The 16,350-nt window shown below is 35.4% G+C and overlaps 1 protein-coding gene across 2 annotated transcripts in view; it reads left to right on the forward strand.

The window, feature by feature from the left end:
- Window positions 1-16,350, forward strand: part of CNOT2 (CCR4-NOT transcription complex subunit 2) — an 85,910-nt gene that overhangs the window by 67,314 nt on the left and 2,246 nt on the right. For both annotated transcript variants that reach the window (XM_069857362.1, XM_069857355.1), the window contains 9 exons: window positions 497-576; window positions 1,474-1,599; window positions 4,137-4,261; window positions 5,831-5,951; window positions 6,062-6,218; window positions 8,369-8,430; window positions 8,528-8,577; window positions 9,391-9,491; window positions 10,049-10,193. In XM_069857362.1, the coding sequence (XP_069713463.1) occupies window positions 497-576; window positions 1,474-1,599; window positions 4,137-4,261; window positions 5,831-5,951; window positions 6,062-6,218; window positions 8,369-8,430; window positions 8,528-8,577; window positions 9,391-9,491; window positions 10,049-10,193 (967 nt within the window). The remainder of the gene's footprint in view (window positions 1-496; window positions 577-1,473; window positions 1,600-4,136; window positions 4,262-5,830; window positions 5,952-6,061; window positions 6,219-8,368; window positions 8,431-8,527; window positions 8,578-9,390; window positions 9,492-10,048; window positions 10,194-16,350) is intronic.

Genomic DNA, 16,350 nt, shown 5'->3' on the forward strand with positions numbered 1-16,350 from the left:
TTCCTGTGTGGTAGAGACTATCCCTGTACTGGTAATAGCACCATGTGTACACGGTGATGATTGCACGCCATAACTGTTCGGCTTATAACTGAGTCATGATGAACATGATCACTAACATGATCCAGCTTCCCACCTGCAAATGAATGGATTGTGGTCTGACTTTTCGCTACTGCATTTACTGCTGCTTCATTTTTCTGGATGAAATTGCTGAGTAACCATCAAGTTTGTCATAACTTGTTGGTTGACAGATGGCTTAAGACACAGCGGCTATGAAAAAACTAAGTTAGTTTGAAGTCATTCCAGTTGTCTTGATCGAGCTGTGCCCACTGATGCATTTCAGAAGTATGAAGGAAAATAATTAGAAACAGAGGCTGATGTGGGTTGCTTAAGCTTGAAATAAGAAAGGTGTTTTAGGTTATGTTTTGCCCTTTAATGCCTTCCACTGAAAATTACAATGTATAACCTTTTGTCTGACTTCCTGGATTTTTTTCCACAGTATGTCTGGATTTGGGATGAACAGAAATCAGGCATTTGGAATGAATAACTCCTTATCGAGTAACATTTTTAATGGAACAGGTGAGTTTACTAGTTTACTCTGTCTGATCTTGATCTTAAAGTACAGTAGAGAGATTTTTTAACTAAATAAGTCTTAACTGAAAATACTTCCTTCTGTTGGAGTGCAACTTTAATTTTCAGCTGTTCTATAGAAATGCAGCGCCAAGAGCACTGCTATGCAACTGTTAACTACTCCATAACAGTGTATTTTAATACTTTTGAAGGCAAAGTTCAAGCATTCTGTAGAATACTCATTGTATATCACATGACTGTAGGTTATACCTAGTCAGTTAGAAATGCAAAATAGTTTATGGAATTGAACAGAGGATTAGAGATGAAAAAGATTTATCTGTTGTCTATGAAAACATTATATAGGGTTAAAACAGCCTAAAAGTATTTTTTGAAATCTCAAACTCCTTTTGAACAGCTAATTTATAATGTGATCCTTTCAGTCGGTTGTTCCATTTGTGTTTTTTCTCTGGGAATCACTTCATCAGCTGAAGTTAATGAAGCAGAGAGGGGAAGATATCGTGCTCCTTGTTGCTGCTGCTAGTATGGGTTATTGTCTTCTCTTAAATTTATTCTTGATAGCCCCTTAAATTTTAAACAGGCTACCTATCATGATACTGTAATTTTGATGATCTGCCTGTATTTTACGCATGCAGTCTTTAATCCAAAATGAGTAGATGTTTTTTACTAATTACTGCTGACTAGCTGTTGTTTATAGACAAACTTCAAACATCCTGATGGTCTTTAGGCTCGTCTGATAGTGCAGAAGTGGTTGTTATTTGTAATAACTATAGTAAGAGTAAAAAGATTGACTAGAGGAAAGAAAATATATCCTCAGTTTATCTTGCACATAATGATGTCTTTGAGTAAAAAACTTAAGGAAACTCGTAATATCTGCTTTTATTGTAGATGGAAGTGAAAATGTGACAGGACTGGACCTCTCAGATTTTCCAGCACTAGCAGACAGAAACAGAAGGGAAGGAAGTGGCAATCCAACTCCATTAATAAATCCTCTAGCTGGAAGGGCACCCTATGGTAAGGCTATAGGTTTGAAAGCTCCTTGAATGAAATAAGTCTTTGCTTGATTCACCTTTTGCTACTTGTAAGACAGTAGTCTTTTCAAAAATGCCAGATACTTCAGCTCCTAAGTCCCACTTTTGTAAATAAGTAGCCAATATCTCTGTGATTGGAGATTCACCTCAGGTGATTTTGTAAGCATTAGAACTGCTCTGTTCTATTTTCACTGTCAATAGAGGTTGTTGGGGTTTCCCGTCTGTATGATTACTCTGCAGCTGCTCGCTCTTGACATTTCTTAGGCAGTAGGTTGTATTTCTAGTTGCGTGTGTAAAAGAACTGTCAGGGTCTGAGTAGTAAATTTTAGAAATAATATTTGATTACTAGAGATGTTACTGTGTAGAAAGTCAACAGCTGTAAACATAATGTATATTTTCATCATTTACTGGCAGTACTTGTTGTAGTACTGTTGGCTGTCACTCTTACGATGAACATCACATTTAAAAAAATACCTGTAAGCATCAACTATTAGCAGTTAGATTCCAAGTATGTGTCTTATAATTCTTGCTGAACAGCTTAAAAAATAATAAAAAGAAAAACTCTAAGGTGGACACAAATCTTATTATTTGGGACTGGAAAAAAAATGAAATAAACTTAGCATGAAGCACAACACTTTGTTATTGCTTTAGTATATTTTATCATGCACATTGCATCAGCTACTCTAAAAAGTTGCTTTTATAACCTGAAGTTATTTTTGTGACACTTGTCAGATTTCTAGCTAAAAATACCCCAGTGTTTTCTAACTATAAAAGGCTAGTGTTTTTCAGAGGTATCTCAAACTTTATTGGAGACAAATAATAGATATGGCATTATCAGGAGAAAGTAGCCCCATGAACTGGGTGTAACCAGGGCCCTCTGCTTAAGATAGCTGTGAGAGCTAAACCGAGTTCAACTCACATGCACTTAGCACAGGGGAAAGTCACTTCCCCAGTTAAGTACTGAAAAGTCACACTGAGAGTGGAGATCTAATACTGGTGGCTTACATGAGATTGGGTCTGTCTCTGAAAGAGAAGCTTTTTTATGGAAAATTGACAGAAGGCAGAAAAGAGCCACACAGGTGTACTTGCAGTATGGAGCTGGAGTTCAGCATTCAGCAGCACTGCGGCATGTAACAAATCTATAGTTGCTCCTCTGCTTACACCACTTCCTTGTTTTGGTTCTAGGCTAGCTGTTCGCATGTTTGTGTGGTAAACCTGTGAAGAAATTTCTCTGTCTGGAGAGTTATATTGGGTATCTGTTTAATGCAGGGGATGAATATGGTGGTAGAAACAAATGAGAAATAGGGATATAAGGTGCGCTGGACACCAACAAAAGGTTGAGAGTGCTTTTGGTTGTGGTCATGAAAAAGAAGGTTTGAAACTGAGCAGGGACGTACTTTCTTCATGCTTAGCTTATTTAGGAAAACTAGACATCAAACAGAGAATATTTGATAGTTAATTCATTATCAGTGTGATTCATCTGCTGGGTGAAATCGTAACAACTCTGGATGAATAGAGTTGAACAGCAGAAACAAGATTAACTCAGTGGGTTTTTTTTCCTAAATAAAGAAAATTTGATCTCTAACTTCAGAATGCTAGAGACACATATATTGTCAGGCTCTGAACAATTTTAGATCTCGTATATCTATTGAGAATCTCTGAAAAGTAGGCCCTACACTACTTCGGTCTTCTATTCCTCTAGTACATTTCTGTATACAACCAAATTACTGTATTACTACTTTGTCTCTCTGCAGAGTATTTGCCCTTGGTTATGGGGCGTGGGGCTTTTCTTTGGTCATTTTTTTGTATTTGCTTTTTTTGATTTGGATTTTGTTTTTTAAAACTAGCATAAAAAAAAAGAATGCAAGAATGTTGTTTTTCAGTAGTCAGAATCCATGTTCCAATGTGACTGGCCTACTTTTTTTAAATTAGGGTCAGAGCACTGAGAGTTGCAGGCTAAATGCTTTCAGTTTTCATACTGAAAGTAGGAGTCGTTCTTATGTCACAGGCAAGTATTTCATTTGTGATAGGTTCTGTTGCAAGTTAGCTGGGCATCCTTTAAGACTACATGCTTCGGAAGAGGTTATGCTAAGAAATTCTTTGTGCAGTTAGGGGATGGAGGGAAAATGTATTATAATCTTAAAAGCAGTACATCTTTCCTTCATCAGTGGATTTGCTTAAATAATGCTTTAATAAGGCTTTTAAAGATTATTTGATTATTTAGATAAGCAAACTGTTGCTGTTCCTGGTAAAAGTACTGGGCTTCCTTCTTAAAGCAGTGGATGGGTCTATGTATTTAACCTAGAGTATTTCTTAGCTACCATTTAAATGAGAGACTTTAGTCAAATATGTGGGGTTATTTTAAAAGAATGTGCTTTGTTTTGGTTTACTCGGCTTTTTGAAAGCTACTTCTGCTATACAGCTTGCATATAGTGAAATGGACAGTAAGCAAGATCAACAGCAGTGAATTTCTTCCTTAGCAGTCATTTAATGTTATTCCTGCTTTCATTTTGATGATAGTTGGAATGGTAACAAAACCAGCAAGTGAGCAGTCCCAGGACTTTTCAATACACAATGAAGATTTTCCAGCATTACCAGGCTCCAGCTACAAAGACCCAACATCAAGTAATGATGACAATAAATCTGTAAGTAAACGTTAAATCTCCTTTTAAGTATTTATACTTCTTCTGATCACCGTATTTTAAAATGGGCAATGACTATATTTATAATACGAGATTTTCAAATTTGCCTCTCCAAATTAATGAGAAATTTTATATAGGCAACGTTTCATATAAAATATGTAAATGTAATTTCTCAGAAAGTATTTCTGTGACTGAATAGTCACTGTAACCTTGCTTTCTTAATTCTTGACTTCTGGGTTTCCTTGTGTGTTTGGAGTAGAAGCCAGGGAGGAACTCGCAAGAGCACCTCAAAATTTATTTTTGAGAATGTCTTTATATTTTTTAAGGTCTGCAGTAATTTCTTTTTCTACCAATTCTAGCTCATTTGTCACTGTTGGTGCCTCTCATCAGTAGTAGTAATTTATATATTGTAACATCTTCGTTCAAAGCTGTCAAATCCATTAAAAGTTAGGTGTTGCTATCACTTCCAAGGTAAAATACTTGATGGGGAAATGAAATCACAGAGAACAAGCTCTTTTAAGAGACACCATTGCATTCATGGTATGTTGTAAACTAGTGGGATATGCTGCATCTTAAGTGTTGTTGTAATTATTTTGCATTAGATATATAGCTTAGATCATAAGATTATGGATTTTTTCATTGTTTGCTCTGAAAGATTTGTAATAAAAATTGAGGGTTTCTTACAAATGGTAGGTGATTAAAATTTGGATAACAGAACAATTTCCTACAGTATTTGACAAAACTTTCTAGTTTCCGATTGTTTAATTACTTATAATTGCAAAAAATGTTAATCACGATGGGATAAATACTGTTTAGAAGGTAGTAGAAGTGACTACGAAGTCATGTGAAAACTGCAAAGTGTAACTGTTTGAAAAAGGGATAGGGGGGAAACCTCACCCCCAAGTGTTGTGACCAAGTTTGTCACGTGGAAAGTATTCTGATATAGTTAGCATTGAGTACCATAAGGAATGAGGGAGGGAGTGTAATTGTGTTGTGTTGCTGCAGACTTGTTTTAAAGAATAATAAAGAGTAAGAGATAACAGTTATGGAAGACATTTTTTGTCAGTATATGGGCTCCTGGAGCGCAGTCACAGGTTTTTTACCAGATGTAGTGTTTACATCTGTCTCCTGATAGTTGCATAAGTGCCAACTGTATGTTACTTGCGCCTGAAATTGTCTTGAGTTATCATCTGTTGTTACGTCATGGAGTGTTAAGCAGGAGCAAGACTGTGTGGGGCAAAATACATGATGTCGTGAGTTAAAGTATCCTCTAGTCACAGGCACTCAGGATATCTATTGTGTGCTCACACTCCACTGTGAAATATTTTCTTATCCTTTTAGACAGCGAGCTGTGGCTTATTAATAGGTTGTTTATGATAGGTATACTTAAAGAAGTGGTAAATATTACATAATGTTTTCCAGCAGAACTCAAGATCTTCCGCTTGGTTGTATTCTAGGGCCTAATTTATTAGACTTTACTGGCTTAGAGCACTTGACTGAAAGCTACAGTCAACAAGTTTTTCCATATTAGCTTGTTTCCATCGTACCAACTCTGCAAATTATTTTTAATAGAATTTGAGTACAACAGGCAAAACATCATCCAGCACAGATGGGCCCAAGTTTCCTGGAGATAAAAGTTCAACTACGCAAAACAACAACCAGCAGAAAAAAGGGATCCAGGTGTTACCTGATGGTATGTGTCATTCCTCATTTTCTTCTTTAGAAATTTAGACAGTCATTTAGATCACCTTGTTAATTCCTCCACTTCTTGAAGGAGAAAATTAATTTGTTTTTCTTGCCCAGGTCGGGTTACCAACATTCCTCAAGGGATGGTGACGGACCAGTTTGGAATGATTGGCTTGTTAACATTCATCAGGGCAGCAGAGACAGATCCAGGAATGGTACATCTTGCATTAGGAAGTGATTTAACAACACTAGGTCTCAATCTCAACTCTCCTGAGTAAGTTTCTGGGTTTTAGTACTATCTTAAGTTTTGGGTTTATTATGCTGCCAAGTGTAGGCTCGCTTGGCTGATATGACTATCAATCCCATAAGATATTTTGCCAAATAAAATTTGAAAATGTAATGACAGTAAAATAAAATTTTCATAAACAAGAGAATTGTGCTTTTAAGTCATACTGAGATCTTGTGATGCAGGCTTTTCATAAACCTAGTGACTTTGCTTATTCTGCTAACTTCTTTAGGACTTTCTTCAAGGACTTGACAGTATGTTGTTAATAAATTTAATATATACGCTGTTTTTCAAACAGTAATATTCCTTGAGGTTACCTGCACTTACCTCTCAGCCATTTGGGGGGTAAATTTGATTTATATTGGTATAATAATGAACAGAATATCTGCAGTGCTATCCATAACATCAATTGATTTAAATGAAAATGTAGTCTGCCATCTTGCCTTATGTTGAACATTCTTTGCTTGCTTTGTGGATTGTCGTTTGAAAAACTAAACATGTTTCACATATGGAAAATAGAGATTTTCTACCATGTGAGGTATTTCTGATAGTAAAAATACCTGTTTGACTTGCACATTTGTTGTGCTAAGTGTTTTTATAAAAACAAAGATTGAGAATTCTATTTATATTTCTAATGGTTTCAATTAACCCTTCTAACTCCTGGTTTTATATAGATTTTCTGTGCAGGTAGGTCAAGATTTATTTCAGTTGTTGAAAGAATGATTATGTATTGCCTGTACAGTCCAGTATTTCTTTGTTAAGAACTATGCTTCTAATTCTTTAGGGTAACTTAAAATTCTACATAAACATACATTTATAAAATTTGTCATTACTTCATTTAATTCTTTAGAGATTATGTAGCTGTTTGTTCATGTTCTGAAGCTTTCTGAAATATTAAAAAATACTGTAGGCTGTCCTGTATTCCCTTGAAAAGTGTTGAATTCATAGAGTTGTATTTGTATTGTAGAGGGAACACCGTGCACAAACTGAAGTTTTTATTGCCTACAGAGGTACAGTTTGAGTCTAAAACCCTGGACTGCTTGCCCCAGGAAACCAAATCTCTAGGGCATGCATGATGCTCCCCCTCCTGGGGCAGTGCCTTCCATTATTTCAGTAGAAGGAATGGTTTCTTTATTTTCAACTTTGCAGATTTTGCCACTGAAATCTTCCTTCAGGCTCTAAAGCCTAATTTTTTTTGTTAACAGTAAGATTAGTTAGCTTAGAGTAAGATGGACACTGCCTGATCAGTATAGTTTTTGACCCACAAAGCTCAGCTGGGAGTTGTTTGTGTTCAGGTAATGTAGATTTCTCATTTTTGTGATTAAAATCATCACGCCTTGGACAAGAAGAAAGCAAAGGTGTGATAGGGAATACCATACTCAAGTTTCATTTACAGAATTTGCCATTATAGCGTGCTGACATGGATGACTAAAAGCAGGCTGTAGCTACCTGTCAAAAGTACATTTTGCTGAGTCTTTTTTCACTTCTTTACCTGTTAACTAGAAAGCACATCCTTCAGTATATCAGTCATTGTAGTAGACTTAGAAGGTTCATAATTTTCTTTTAATTAAATTAATGGCTCAACTTTTGTAATATATATTAACAAAATCTGAATGACAGAAAAATATTAAATCATAATAATCTTATGTTCATGTTGTGCTGGAATTCAGTTTATTTGTTGTCACTGAAATTTAGGAGAAGAGTAAAATCTTTACTGGTTAATTTAAAAAAATAAAATCTGCCAGTGTAAGCTTTTCCTCCCCTTATAAATCATAGGCTAATACAGGCTGGTGGCAGCTGTTCCTGCACAAATTGAAACCCTTTGTAAAATTGGATCCCTAAGAAGGGCTGGGATCCCTGGCACTTACAGAATGACAGACTGAAAAGGAAAACTTGGCTCTGAAGATTCCCTTGACAATTTATATGCAATTTTACACCATATCTTAAAAAGAAAATTAATAAATATAACTATTTTAGGGAAGTGGGCTGGAAAATTCCTTTTTCCTTTCTTCTCAGCTCAGGTGATGATATGGGTTGTGTGGCATGAGTTTTAGGTTTGCAAGGTTGGTTTTGGGGATCTTCTGTTTGTTTGGTTTGGGTTTTGGTTTTAATTTTGATAAATCTTTGCTTTTCTTCAGAAATCTTTATCCCAAATTTGCGTCACCCTGGGCATCATCGCCTTGTCGACCTCAAGACATAGGTAAGAGAGAAATACCTATTTAATTCGATATTAATATATGCAAGTTTATATTAATTTACGTGTCTTAATAGTTGCATCAATTCCGATTCTTTTTTAGACTTCCATGTTCCATCTGAATACTTAACTAACATTCACATTAGGGATAAGGTGAGTACGTGTGTGTACTTATTTTTTGTTAATTTATTACTAGTAATTTTCTAAATTTTCTTTCAGATAGGTAATATTCAGAATTAGTGCATTTTATGGATGCCCTCACTCTTTTTAGCAACAATGATGCGTTAACCATCTAACTGGACACATCGTGTACTCTTTCCATCTTAGAAAAAGAAAGGGATGACAGAACTGAGAATGGGCATGGTTAGCTGAAGAACATAGTATATTTCTAAGAGTATGCCTTTCATGCATTGTGGAAGGTTTGTTATAATCCATATATAGTAATATTCCAATGCCATATTAAATTGAGGTATTTCTTCTTGAGGTAAGCTCAGAATTGCAGTTCTGTTGCTCTCCATGTCTGCATTAATAGTGATCTTTTTCTTAAATGTATTTTCTTTCAACTTTTGTAATTCTGTAGGAGAGATCACAGAAATATCGTAAGAAGTTGTAGTAATGTTACTTAATAGAGTGTGAAGTGAGAAAATTGGATTTTTTTCTTTAAATTAAAAAATAATTAGATAAATGAGGAGACACACGGGTGCAGTGGAGAAAAACTGTCTTACTGATTCATTACTTCTGCTTGTTTTTCTGTTGTATCTTTTAAGTTGGAAAGGTTAACGTAAAAGTGAAGAAAAATTATTGTTTCAATAATTATTACTCTTGTTATATTAGAGTATCATTTGCAACACACTTAGGATGGAAGCACGTTCTGGATGTATCCTTGTGTTATTTAAGTGGGATAGTATGTCTTAAAACCTTTATCTATTGTGATTTTTCATCCTCATTTTCTTCAATCTTTTGCAGCTGGCTGCAATAAAACTTGGCCGATATGGAGAAGATCTCCTGTTTTATCTCTATTACATGAATGGAGGAGATGTATTACAGCTATTAGCAGCAGTAGAGCTGTACGTTCAAACTATTTTGTCAGTCTTATATGATTTAATCTATTGCAGTAATGAAGTAGTAGATGTGAAAAAACCCCAACAAGTTGGATACTGAAAACAGAAGCTCAGTCAATCTAAAGCTGGAAACGGTTTTTAAATACCTCCTCCAACCTTGGTTCTATTTTGTACTATTTTTTTCCATTCATATTGCAGAAATCAAAAGCCTGTCTTGTAAATTTTGCATTATTATGAAGCACTGCGAACAAGTGGCAAGTGTCAGTCATCAATAAGCATCTAACTTATCATCAGCAAAGTGAAAACCAGTAAATAATCATAAAAAGAATTTGTTGTTTGAACATACCAGACTTTACTTAAAGTTGCATACATGATTAGTTTGCAGTATAATAATTGTGTGGAAGAGGTATGAGATCACAGGTATAACGATGTTTTAGAAATTTTGTTTTCATTTAGAATGCATTGTGTAGCTTTGATCACAACCTATAAAACTGTGATTTTTGAAGTCAAATTCAGATAGCTAACACTAAAAATTATTTTTTCCTTCCTATTAAAAATGAAAGATTTAACCGGGATTGGAGATACCACAAAGAAGAACGAGTATGGATCACCAGGGCACCCGGCATGGAGCCAACAATGAAAACCAATACGTACGAGAGGGGAACATATTACTTCTTTGACTGTCTTAACTGGAGGAAAGTAGCTAAGGTATCACTTTTCCCTTCTGCGGATTTTTCAAGTCTGTCAACCATGTATTTTTAAAAGGGCAAAAAGTAAAACCCAATCTCTTCCTCAAAAATCTCCAACTGTTTAACCTCCTATTGTTTTTAAATTCATTATCTTAATTTCTGATGCGTTAGGGAATAGAGATTGCCTAGAACACTGGATTGTTTGTGGAAAAGGAGGAGATGTGTCTTTATTGGCTGTGTTCTTCAGGAGGCACAAGGAGGTAAAGTTTAGATCAAAAGTTTCAAGTACGGAATTATAGAATAGGAAGCATTATTTGGCACTTCAGAAACTGCTTGCACATTTTTTATTGTGTTGCTTTAGAAGATTCAATATGAAGCTACTGCCTCTCACTTAGGAGAATTTAAAAATAGGTATGAGGGGTTGTTTTTGGGAGGGAGTTGTTTTTGTTTGGTTTGGTGTTTTGTTTTTTTTAGATATTGTCTCTCCTTGAGCATACTGCAGGATTTTGTGTTCTATTTGAACATCAGAGCGCTTTGAAATAAATCACTTCTAGGTTGGAGGCATATTTTCATGGTACTTATTTTTTGTATTCTAGGGCAAGAGGCATTAAAACAAATCTGAAAGCTATGGTCTTCTCCCTTCCCACTGCTGATAATCTGTTCCTTTCTGTCAGTGAATACTGTCTGTAATGTTCACCCTTTACTTGTTAGATGAAGAAATTCATACAGTTGTGCTTCCTTTTCTCCACCTTCCCCTAAAGATAATATTCAGTATCCTCCAACTTCTAAGACCACCCAGTTCCAGACATCTTGTACAATACCTTTTCCTTGCTGAATCCAAACTTCTTGTAGTTCCTTTTCTCCATTAAAGCAAAGGTTTTTCTAATGCAGAAGGTGCCAAAACGCTACTTGAGAGTGCTAATGTTCACTAAACTGGCAAGAGATGCGTTGTCTTGAAAACAGCCTGCTCTACAAGGTGGTACCTTCAGCTGGAGCTGAAAAAATCGATTCACAATATACATATAACTGTTACAACTACCTAGATGCTACTTGAGTTAAATAGGTAATAAAGAATCTCATTCCCCACTGAAGTTTGGTTATACGAGAATTTTATGGATGTGGCATGATTTTGCTTGAAGTTTTAACCAATACATTAGATTGAAAGACCAAACGTAAAACTTCTGTGTCAGAATTTCTGTAGGTAGAGTATCACACTTTTACTTTTCTCTAAAAAAAGCATTTAACAGATCAGACCAGATTAATCTTGATGCCTTGAACTCAACACATGTGATTCCAACATGTTGGAACTATGTTTTATGATTCCATGTGCTTAGGTATTTCCTTTAATCACAGGTCTTTTCACCTGGAGCTTAAAATATTGTTTGCTGCAAAAGCATTTCATTTCTGTGAACAATTTGCATCTATACACTTGGAGATTATGAAATATTGCATTAAATAGTTACATGTCTGTTGCTGTGTTTTCAAACACCAACTTTAAGTTAAAAGGAATGGAGTTCAGTGTTGTCCCCTCTGCATTACATATATTGAAGTTCATCATCATCTAGAGTTTAAATAAAATGATGCTGTTTTTTCTTTATTCCCCTCCCCCTCCAGTAAACTTGCTTAGTCTATGCAAACTCCCCTCAGAAATTAATGTTTTAGTTGCCCCAAATGATATGGGAGGCTTTTCAGTCCATTTGCACATGACTCATTGTCTCTGCTGCCTTTCCTGGGACCAAAAGGAAACCGAGATTTTTTAACCAAAGTTTGTAATGGCAAGGCCTACTCTTATGTTTTTTTCATACATGCAAGGTAATGTCAGAACTCTAAAGCAAAAGCATCACTCCCCTCAAAAGAATACCCAAACAGAAGGAAAGTTTTAATTTCTACTTGAATGACTTATTTGCTGTTTAGTATACTTTCTTAGGTTTCCCAGGGTGCTGTGTAAAGCTATTTTATTACCATATAAGATCATCAGAGGGGAAGTAGCTTTTGAAAGTGTAGATCTCTACTTTGGAGTCAACTGAGTATGTTCCATTTATTTGTGAGCAATAAAAGGCTTGTGTAGGTTTGTATATCAGTGGATAGGGTTTTACCCTGCGTGGAAACATTCCTTAAACTAGGAGGAAATGGTGCCCATTGTTTAAGGATATTAACATTTTTAGTGTCTCCTTGATTTCTACCTGTAGTAAAGATGCTACTTGATTTTTAAGCGTTACTTCTGAAGACAGTATTTTCTCTTAGTGGTGTCCTGGAATTCAGCATCCAGTGCTTGAGTTGTTAATGAGCATACCATGTCCTTCCTTGTCTGGTTTTATCTAGTAGGTCTTCTTGGAGGTAACTGCAGTAAAAGACAGAAATCACTGCTGTTCTTTGCATGATTTTGCCCAAGATCTACACAGATTTTCTTCTCATTGCTTTGCATACTGAAAATAATTCAGAAGCAGTTGGTATCTGGTAAGGAGAGGGATAAAGTTTTCTATCTGCAGTGTAAGCTAACAAGGAACGCGATCTTCTCCAACCCCCGCCGGTGTCCATAGGAAGAGATGATAGCTTTTCTTTTAAGCGTGTGCATTTCTTAAATGTAAAGATTGGAACTGCAATATTAGTTTGAAATCTTCATGTAATTTTAATTTGATGCAAAATACAGCAGGCAAGTTGAGTATTGATTACAGGAAGCTGGAGAAGGATTTGGGGGAAATTGCTGTTGTTACATGGAAAAAGAATCACTTGCTAGAAATAATTCTGTGACATTTCCATCTATGATAAATAAATAAGAACTTAGATGTATGTTGGGTATGATCTGGGCATTATATTAGTTAGGATATTAGCTTCTGGAGTTGACATTTCCTTGGAGGAAGAGTAACACAGACTTACCACAAGAATGGCAGTACGTGGTAACTCCACGTTGCTTTGAGTGCAAACGAAATTATGGCAAAGTAATGTTTTCTAACAAATGCAGAAGTATTAATTAATGTTTCAAGAAATTAAAAATACGAGAAGCCAGGGAAAGAAAGAAAATTCTGATAAATTAGGATCTCTAACTGCTACATTGTTAGTGAATATTGGGAAATCAGGTCTTTAGAAGGCCACGAGAGTAATTGCTGCTTAATGGTTACATTAGTCCTTCCTTGCAGCGGTCAGGCAAGACTTTTTTTTTCTGGTAAATTACTGTCTTACATAGGCAAATTAAATTGTTTTTCAAGGTGCTTTATAAATTTGTCTGTTGCTCCAGTGTATATGCTAAAATGTAAGGCAGCACATGTTTCGATGTGTTGCGCTTTGCGGAAAATGGTGCATTGTGAGGTTATGTATTTATTTTACCTATTTTAAATTATGCTGCATTACAGTAGATACAGAGAAATACAACTGTTTACTCTTATATTTAATAATATTTTCTAACTTCGTAAACACATAAAACAGATGTAGTTTAACATATTTTTTTATTGTGTCCTAGATTGGCTTTGACAAAGCCCCGTAAACTGAGTAGCTTCTTTCAAGAAAATATCAAATAAATCTATTTATCTCTTTTTATTATTATTATTAAGTTTTAGGCTCTATTTTTATATTCCTAATAGGTAATAGACTAAAGAAGGAAATGCAGCAAAATAGCTGAGTAATGAGACAGTTCCTAAACTGTTAGGAAATAAAATCAAATTAATTTTATGTTGATGCATGGTAGTAAATAGTGAAAAAAATAGGAATTACAATGAACTTCAATCTCACCTTAAATTCAAAAGAAAATGTAGGAAAATACTGATTACAGATATGTCTATATGTATGGTTTTTCATTTAGGGCGTGTGGGAAGTACAGACACTTAGATTTTTTTCACCCTACTTTAAATAATCTGAAGTAAATGTCTGGAATTTCTCCTTAGAAAAGGAAGGAAAACTAATCCCGTTTAAGGAACAGGAATAAAAGCCCTTTTTCTTTGATTTTGTAGTTATAAAATGTGCAATTCTTTATGGGAGACGAGGTTAAATTTCCAAGTGCTTCTTTGCTTGTAAAGATTGCTGCCTATATTAACTATTTCCTTTCCCTTTAAGAGCAGTGTTAATTGAAATACTCTTATAAGTGCTATAAAGTCAAGTTTATTCTTCTAATAGAGATTTGCCGTAACATTTTAATTTGAATTTGGGGGGTTGCATCCATCTTTAAGCCAGTATAAATTCTGCTTTTTCAGTCCCATTTGGAATTTTTGAGCTAGCCATGGGATTTCTGCCATCTCCTTTGATGGACTTGTCCAGAATACTTTTGTCCTCAGGACACTTCCTATTCTGCCAGCTCCTTGGTTTGTTTTTCTCTGTTAATGCTACGGATTACCTTAAGCAGTTCTCTTCTGTCTTGAGTGTTCTTACCTACGATTGTTTGTACACACACAGACTGATCTAACTTTACCATCAAAACAAGTTTTCAGTAGGACATGAGAAATGGTTGATATCTTTGCATAGAACAATCTATTTAGTGTCACACATGTGCTATACGTTTCCACACACATTTTGTATTCATTATTCTTGGTTAATAAAAAGTATTTTTAATAATTACTTCCATGTGGAAAATTAAACAATCTAACATTGTTTGTCAATTGATAAATGGCTTTTTCTGACATATTATTTGTATCTGTTTATAAAAAAAAATATCAGTGATACTGTTCACATCCTAAACCACAGTGGCCCCTGGAATCAAAAGCAAAAACATAACGTATACCTGTAATACAAGTGTTTTTCTATATGTAATAAATAATTACCTTTTAGTTTTCAAAAATACTTGGTCAACGAGTTCTTTTTTTGGTATTTTCTTATATGACTCTAGATATTCTTGCACACTATTCAGCGTTGGACTTGAGCATTTCTGATGCTGGGATGCAGATAAAATGGCTGTTTTAAGACCGTTTATTTTAAAAATTAATGATAGTTTGAAGTATCAACTCATGTACATGTAAAAAAAAATTGGTAGGGAATCTCATTCCCTCTTCTAAATGAGAGGCTTCCAACTTGTGGCCCACAAAGGACCACTCAAGCTCCTGAGCATTTTTCAGATACACACCTTGCTTGCAGCTACTTCTGCCAGTAGAGGCATGTGAACACTTTGAGTTTGGCAAGCCAGATTTTTAGGCTACTGATGCTGTCTTCCTAGTTTAAGTAGCCATTTTCCATGGATAGTTTCCAGGGCATTTCAGAGCACATGGAGGTTCAGGTGACTGATTGACCTGTATTAACCCTTCTCTTTGTTTACAATTTTGTTAAAGAAGCACTTCCCCAACAACTGACCATAGATTGATAGTAACCTGCAGACCCTTCCATGATTATGTGCAAAATGGAAACTTTGAAAGACATGAATGTGAGAGAAGTTTAAGTACTATTTTTTGATAAAATTACTTCAGAATTAGTGAAGACCCACCTAGCCTAAACCAGCCGTTGACACCAAAATACCCCCGTAGATTTGTACACCTTGATCTTGCTTCTGACAAAAGGAGGGAGCAGGCATCTCTTCAGTATAACACATGTGGATGCATTCACACAAAAAGAGAACATACACCAGCTGGCATGCAGTGTTAATTAGGAATGCCAAAAGCAATTAACTCGTGTGTATAACCTGACAAAGCCCAAACAAACCCACTATCAAAAAAAGAAAAAGAAAAGAAAAAAAAGCCCTTGGTTGGAATTGAGAGCAGGGAACCAGAAGTGAAGCAGATGTGCAGCATTTCAGTGCAGATGGCTGTAAACTCACATAGGTTTTTCCAGGATTTTCCAGGTTCAGAGACAGTGTTCTCTGGGGAATAGAGGCTTACTGAATGCTTAGCACTTTCCCCTACTTTGTTTCCTGGCCATGCTGAATGTTCTTTCTATGCTAGGTGGACCTTGTTGTGCCTTAAAGAAGAAAGGTCTGAGAGTTAGATTTCTGAGATTTTATTTCTTGTCTTGCATGGATTTGGTCTTTAATTTACTTTGACTGCCTGTAAAAGCTGACAATATTACACTATTTAATCACTTTCAGGAGTGTTCTAAAATAATAATCTGTTCATTACATTTAGTGTGTTCCTCTGTATATAAAAATAGTGGGGTAAGTTTGCTCTGCAGATACAGGTGATGTTCTGCTGGGGTTCTCCAGAGTTAGGCAAAATAAATTGCTGTGCACGTCTGAAATAGCTGCTGTTGAATTACCAAGTAGCAGC

The sequence above is a fragment of the Phaenicophaeus curvirostris genome, chromosome 1, assembly GCF_032191515.1.
Source record: "Phaenicophaeus curvirostris isolate KB17595 chromosome 1, BPBGC_Pcur_1.0, whole genome shotgun sequence".
Classification (NCBI taxonomy): Eukaryota; Metazoa; Chordata; class Aves; order Cuculiformes; family Cuculidae; genus Phaenicophaeus; species Phaenicophaeus curvirostris.